The sequence below is a fragment of the Seriola lalandi genome, unplaced genomic scaffold, assembly GCF_002814215.2.
Source record: "Seriola lalandi dorsalis isolate HSWRI2012SDOR001 ecotype SW California unplaced genomic scaffold, Sedor1 jcf7180002054969, whole genome shotgun sequence".
In the NCBI taxonomy this organism is placed as follows: Eukaryota; Metazoa; Chordata; class Actinopteri; order Carangiformes; family Carangidae; genus Seriola; species Seriola lalandi.
Window position 1 is genome coordinate 789,675 of NW_019525520.1, and position 6,900 is coordinate 796,574.

General features: G+C 43.3%; 1 protein-coding gene across 1 annotated transcript in view; it reads left to right on the forward strand.

Moving 5' to 3' along the window:
* myo15aa (myosin XVAa) overlaps nt 1-6,900 on the forward strand; it is a 43,212-nt gene that overhangs the window by 22,963 nt on the left and 13,349 nt on the right. Inside the window, exons 34-43 of the mRNA XM_087170944.1 lie at nt 802-937; nt 2,714-2,778; nt 4,019-4,156; nt 4,265-4,325; nt 4,969-5,114; nt 5,352-5,411; nt 5,599-5,674; nt 5,781-5,896; nt 6,001-6,119; nt 6,228-6,369. Coding sequence (XP_087027070.1) covers nt 802-937; nt 2,714-2,778; nt 4,019-4,156; nt 4,265-4,325; nt 4,969-5,114; nt 5,352-5,411; nt 5,599-5,674; nt 5,781-5,896; nt 6,001-6,119; nt 6,228-6,369 — 1,059 coding nt within the window. The remainder of the gene's footprint in view (nt 1-801; nt 938-2,713; nt 2,779-4,018; nt 4,157-4,264; nt 4,326-4,968; nt 5,115-5,351; nt 5,412-5,598; nt 5,675-5,780; nt 5,897-6,000; nt 6,120-6,227; nt 6,370-6,900) is intronic.

Here is a 6,900-nt window from a genome sequence, read left to right on the forward strand (position 1 = left end):
AGTTTGTAGTCGGCGTCGTTTTGTTGGTTAAATTGTGTTTTTGTGGCCGTTTCTATCAGCTTTGTTTCCTGTTCTACAAGCTGTTTATTCTACAGGTTCTACAGTCAGTCAGAGCTTCAGTCAGTCGCTTCTGAGGCTTTAGATTCTGGAAACGTGGAACAAAACAGCAACGAGCTGATGGACAGAGAAAGAGCTTTTGAATACTTCAGTATTTTTACAATCAAGTAACTGAAGTAAAACAACTTTCACTTGTACTGGAGTCACATTTGATCAGAAGTATCTGTGACTCAGGTAAAGAAGTTGCTGCTGCTTGAAATGAAAATCGTGCAGTAAAGTAAAATAAGTTTTTGGAGAAAGTGGATGTTGTTATGTTGCAGACATTTTTTCAGGCTCTTTTGTGCATGTGTGTTTGTGTGTGTGTATGTGTGTGTGTGTGTGTGTGTGTTTGTGTGTGTGTGTGTGAGTGTGTGTGTGTGTGTGTGTATGTGTGTGTGTGTGTGTGTGTGTGTGTGCATGTTGGAGCGTCTCTTCCAGTGTGTACGGTACTTCCTGGAGCGTATTCAGTTCCTCCAGCTTTGCTGACTCACGCAGCGAGGGTCTGATTCAACCAATTAAATATACTCCCTCTCTCCTGTTCCCTCGGCCTCTCTCTCTCTCTCTCTCTCTCTCTCTCTCTCTCTCTCTCTCTCTCTCTCTCTCTCTCTCTCTCTCTCTCTAACACACAAACTGTTTGTCAAACTCTTCATGTCTGTAAAACTGCACTTCCTCTCCCTCTGCTGAGTCTCTGTTACCTGCTTCCAGGACGTGGAAAAGACTGGAAGTCTGTCAGCGCGGATGAAGGGAGGAGGAGGTATAGGCATCACAGGGGGAGGAAGAGGAGAGGGGGAGAGTCATGCAGCCCCCAGCCGGCCTTACCCACCAGGAATACACCCAGGAGGTAAAACCTGTTTCTGTTTGTCACGTCTGCCGTTTGTTTTCCTTTGGATTCGGATTGAAATCATCTAGTTGCTCCACAGTTTCCACTTTCCCCCTCTTCTAATTTCATCTTCCTTTTATTTTTTACCCCATTTTTCTTTTGTCCATCCATCCATCCATCCATCCATCCTCCTAACTCTCCTCTGTCTCCACTGACTCTGAGAACTGGTGTCAGACGTGTGAGATTACCGTGTTTTAAAGCTTCAGTTGTCGACACCAGGTCAAAGGAACCAGGTTAAAAACACTCATCATCACTAATAATGTGATGCAGATCGTTAGCCATGTTTTTATTATTGTAATAATTCTCGGGGCTCAGGTGTAACAGCTTCAGGTGTAATCTGTCGTTTAGAGGCTGTAATGAGCCTGGCCTCATGGATAATGCATAGACAGCCGTTGACTGTAACCACAGCAGAGCGTCTATAGGCGTCTGTCCGTCTCATTCACACACATACGCTTCTGTCTCCATGGTTACTCCGCTCGTTTTCTCACTGCTGTTGTTTCTAAGGGGTGTTGTGTTTGTCTGTGTCTCTCGTACAGAAGGTTTCACAATTACTGATTACTTCCAAACATCTGTAAATATTTATAATATTTATAATATTCATAATACTACCTGTCACTCTTCTTTTTTTTTATTCAAGGATGAACTGATTAGCCTTTGGGGGTCAAAGGTCAAAGGTCAGGGGTGTAGTGACCTCACAAAACACGGTTTTGGCCTTGCACACACGATACATCCGTAACACCTTGAGGGAATTTCTTCAAATCCACCCGTCACCCAGTTTCACATGATTTAAAATATGTTTTAAATAATCTTTTATATGGAGAGAAATGAACTCAACACTTTGTTCACTCTCGAGGAAACACACGACGAACTGATGTAAACACAACTTTTTCTTCTTTATTAAAAAACTCCTTTAATATCATTTTGTTTATTTTTTTTGTTTTACAAACTCACGTTTTTATTCCTCGAGATCACGGTGAAACATCATTTCATTTCACAACATTTCTTTTGAAAGTCGGTGTCGGCAATGATTTCTGATTAATATATTATTGATTAATATCAGTATGAAGGGAAAACGGTTCTCTGTGCTGATCGGCAGCTCTTGTCCAGGATGAGCTTTAAGTCCCTGGAGGCGACACAGTTCCTAACTCTCCCCCTGTTCCCTGCTCGCCGCGCTCAAGCTGTGCCGGTGCTGCCGGTAGCAGGAGGAATGATGCCGCCCATCCCTGCCATGCCAATCCCCTCCCACCACCATCACCACGAACAACACCAGCAGCAACAACAACAACAATACCACCAATACAACCGCCCCCAGCACCCCTACCACCAGCAGACCTCTCCCACCACCACTCCTGCCACACCTGTAGCACCCACCCCCTCACCCGCTCCCGCCCCTGCTGCGGACAGAGATGCTGATGTAGCGTCCCGTATCGCCACCGCCCCCGGTCTGCCAGGGGTGCCCTCGCTCCCGGCCTCACCTGTAGTCTCAGGCCTGCCAGGGATGACAGGTGTGCTAGGTACAATACGCGGGTGTGCGTTAGGTTTTCCAGCATGTTTGGCCTGAAGCGTGTGGGCGTGGAAACCTCAAAGTAAATTACATAACAAATAAATATCAGATGTTTTAATATGCTGTGCTTTGTGTGAAGTGGACGACTTCACCGGGTCTTTGCAGTGGATTGTGTGTCTGACTTTGCATCTTTCCCACACGGAGTCGTCGTTTATGTATTTATGTTTCTGCAGGATCGGAGCAGGCAGTACTGACTCAACAGCAGCAGGCCATCATCAACCAGCAAGCTATCATTCTGGTTTGTCACATATCCTTCCTCAACGCCGACTTTAACCCTCTGAGGTCGACGGATGTTTCCATTAATATCTTTGCGATAATAAAGCGTAGAAATATGATTTAAATGTTGTTAGAATCTGTTGACGCTCCACTTTCTGTTTCATATTCTTACAAGATCAAACGTGACTAATAGCAGCAATTACAAGGCCTCTAAGCAGGTGCTATATGTACGTTTTAGCTACATTGCTAACGTTAGCATTAACAGCTGTTTACTCCACAGTCTAGAAGAAATGCTGCAAGTTCAGTATCAAACTTAAATCATTTATTTGCAAAGAGCTGTCTCCAGCAGTGGAGCGCAACCCTCTTGTTGTTAGCATGTTAACCATCTAGCCCGGGCAAACTGTCTCATCACTTTCCGATACCGAGTCACTGTGGCGTCCAGTCTGACCTGAAGAAGTAGCAGCTCAGAGGACGTATTATAACCTGTTGTATTGTAAACGCAATGATGGCTGAAGCTCTTGGATAGACTGATAAATAAGCAGCTGTTGATGCTAACGTTAGCTATGTAACAACAACTTACATAAAGCTCCTTTAAAGTAGAGTGACAGATAACACTTTTCATTTTAGGTATTTATTAAACATTTCTCTACAATTTTACTCACATGTTTCTCTATTTTGATGAATTTTGAGCACTAAAACAATTCGTCCACATCAGTAGAGGTTTGTTTTCACAAGAATTAAAAAATACTGGGCTTCAATTTTTCAGCATTTGGGACAAATTATTTCTTTGTACAGTGCGGGTCAAGAAGCTACAGCTAGCAGCCTGTTAGCGCAGTTTATAGAAATAACTAATCAGCACATTACATCTTATTTGTTTAATTCACACAAAAGTCAAAATGATAACATGTCAGTGAGAGAGTTTTAGAGATGCTGGATTTTGTTAGACAAATAGCTGTTTTCCAGTTGTTATGCTAAGTTAAGCTAATTATGCTAAGTGAAGCTAATTGGCTCCAATTCAATATTTACTGTATCAATCTACTCTTCTAGTGTATTTCCAAAAATATCCAACTATTCTTTTAACACTTAACAAATTCAGTTAAAATAAAAACTGACATTTGAAATGAACATTAGACGTTAACTGATACTGAATCACAGCTGTTTGTTGCTTTTAGGAACATTCATGCAAAGTAAAAAGTATATATCGTGTGTGTGTGTGTGTGTGTGTGTGTGTGTGTGTGTGTGTGTGTGTGTGTGTGTCACAGGCCCAGCAGATGACCATGCAGGCCATTGCGATCCAGCAGCAGATGTTGTCCTCCTTCCCCCCCGTGGCCCCGGCCCCCCAGTCACCGCCTCCACAGCATCACACACATGTGCAGCAACGCTCACACACACCCAGTCCAGTGAGTAAACACACACACACACACACACACACACACACACACACAGGACTTTCCCAGATCAGATGGCTTCAGACTAATCAGAAAATATCACTTCCTGTTTCTCCGCAGACCAAAGAGAGCGAGCAGTCGCCGTACAAGCCCCGCCCTGCCGCCGCCGAGCGGAAAATGAGTATGTTTAACATGAAAGTGAATACTGGAGGTTTAGCTGTGTGGTGCGGTTGCCATGGTTATGTTTTCTTTTGTTTGTTTTTTTTGCTGAATCAAAAAGTGACTCAAATACTCAAAAAGGAAAGAGAAACAGTGATGTAATGATCTGAGTACAGGAAGTTCACAAATATCACTTTAAAGGGCCGTTGTTGAAATATAAGACGGCAGCTTTGAACCACAGCGTCGTCGGTTTGAGTCCGACCGGCAGCCGCTCTCTCTCCCTCCCTCCTCTTCTTTCACTGTCTGATAAACGACATCAAATATCACTTCACTGTTCCTTTTAGTTGAAATGAGTCACTAGTACTGAGCGCTGTCCTCTCCCTGCTGTTGTTGTTGTTGTTGTTGTTGTTGTTGTTGTTGTTGTTGTTGCTGTTGTTGTTGTTGTTGTTGCTGCTGCTGTTGTTGTTGTTGCTGTTGTTGTTGTTGCTGTTGTTGCTGTTGTTGCTGTTTGACACTACAGTTTGCAGACGCTAATTCCTGTTTCCATTACAAGTTACATTTTTTGAGCTGCAACATTTTTGTTTTGATCTTTTTCAAACTCAGTTTATGAATTTGTTGCTGTTGTTACACAGCTGCTCCTGGTCTGATAGACAGTTATATTCCAGGTCCGACACGCGGCCCCCCCCCTCCCGACGACCCGGTCCGATCCAGGGTGAATAACACCGAGCGCATGGAGCCCAGCCACGACATCAAAGACATCATCAAACAGCACCAGCCTGCCGCCACAACTACCTCTACTGGACCGGCCACACAGAAGTAACACACACACACACACACACACACACACACACACACACACACACACACACACACTTCACTTCTCTTAATAGGAAGTCAAAGAATATAAAAAATATGTTTTTAAATTTTTTATTTTTATTGTTTTGTGTATATATACTGTATAAATATAAATATATACACACCAGTCATTTAACAACATCTCTGTGTTTAAATGTTAATCAATATCTGTGTCATTGATCTGTTGCTGCAGGTTTTCTATCCCAGAGAAACCTTCAACAATCCTCTTATTCTGGACCTGATCTTCAGACAGGTCCATTTATTTATTCAATATTCATTTACATTCATTTATTGCTCCATTAATTTCATAGTATGTTTGTTCTTTTTCATTTATAATTTTAAGTCTTTCATCACGACTTCACGTCCAGTTTTATTGTGATTATGTGAATGATTTATTGACACTGTCACTATATTGATGTTTGTGAGTTTGTGCTCTGCAGGTCGTACACGACACTTCCTCTGAGGCTTGCATCCGCATCAGTCAGGAGGAGCGCCAGAAGATGAAAGCTCTCTTCGGTGTGGAAAGGCGTCGGCGCACTTCTTTACGTTCATGTCGTTCAGCTCGTCCGGGCGCCGCCTCACACGTCTGATCATCTAAACTCTCACTTTGTTTCTCCGACAGCCGAGAACAAGGTGGATCAGGTTTCAGGAACGCACGATGAGAACGTGAAGAAGAAAGTGGTCGCCATGGCCCGAGACTCCTGGGAGATCTACTTCTCCCGCCTCTTTCCAGCCTCTGTGAGTCGTTGTCTCTCTCTCTTTGCATTTGTGAGTTAAATTAAATGTTGAGTCAACTTCTGATTGTGTGTGTGTGTGTGTGTGTGTGTGTGTGTGTGATCCAGGGCAGTGTGGGGACAGGTGTGCAGGTGTTGTCTGTGTCTCATAAAGGCATCAAGCTGCTGAAGATGGTGCGCAGCAGCTCGACTGCGTCAGACTACTTCAGAGTGCTGAGGCCTTACAGGTGAGTCTCCCGCCTCGTTACCGGGACAACCGTATTGATAAGATGCAGGAAGCCTTCTTTGTGACTTTACATCCACTTCCTGGCTTTGGCGTGTCACTTCCTGTGCAGCTACTCGGACATCCTGTTCGTGTCGATTCCGTCTAAGAACATGCTGGAGTTCAACCTGACCAACGAGAAGCTGATCCTGTTCTCCGCCAAGGCGCCGCAGGTCAAACACATGATCGACCACTTCCTCACAGAGCTCAAGAAGGTGTGTGTGTGTGTGTGTGTGTGTGTGTGTGTGTGTGTGTGTGTGTGTGTGGTTTCTGTTGGTTTGTTTGAGGATGATTTTTGAGCGTAACTTTATCTTCAAAGTAACTAAAACAACAAAAAAAGGTCAAACGTTAAAAATATAATAAGAATCAAATATCATACAAACGTTAGCAGAAGAAGAATGAACAGTGGATCCTACATTTCCCATAATGCAACTTAATGGCACCTTATGGTAAACTCTTCCATCTTTTAAACTCCAGACTTTCTGTTTCAGGCTCCTTTGACTTGTTCTTCTGATCGTTCATGAAGAAAATAAAATGTTCTTGTTGTTGATTCTTTATTTTTCATTTAAATAGTTTCAATGATTTTTTATTGTATTTGGTGTAAAACAAAACAAGCTGTGAATCTCGCAGACACAGAGGAGTGTGAGGGTATTTTAGGACTTCCTGTCAGCATCAACAACGTCCTGTGTGTGTGTGTGTGTGTGTGTGTGTGTGTGTGTGTGTGTGTGTGTGTGTGTGTGTGTGTG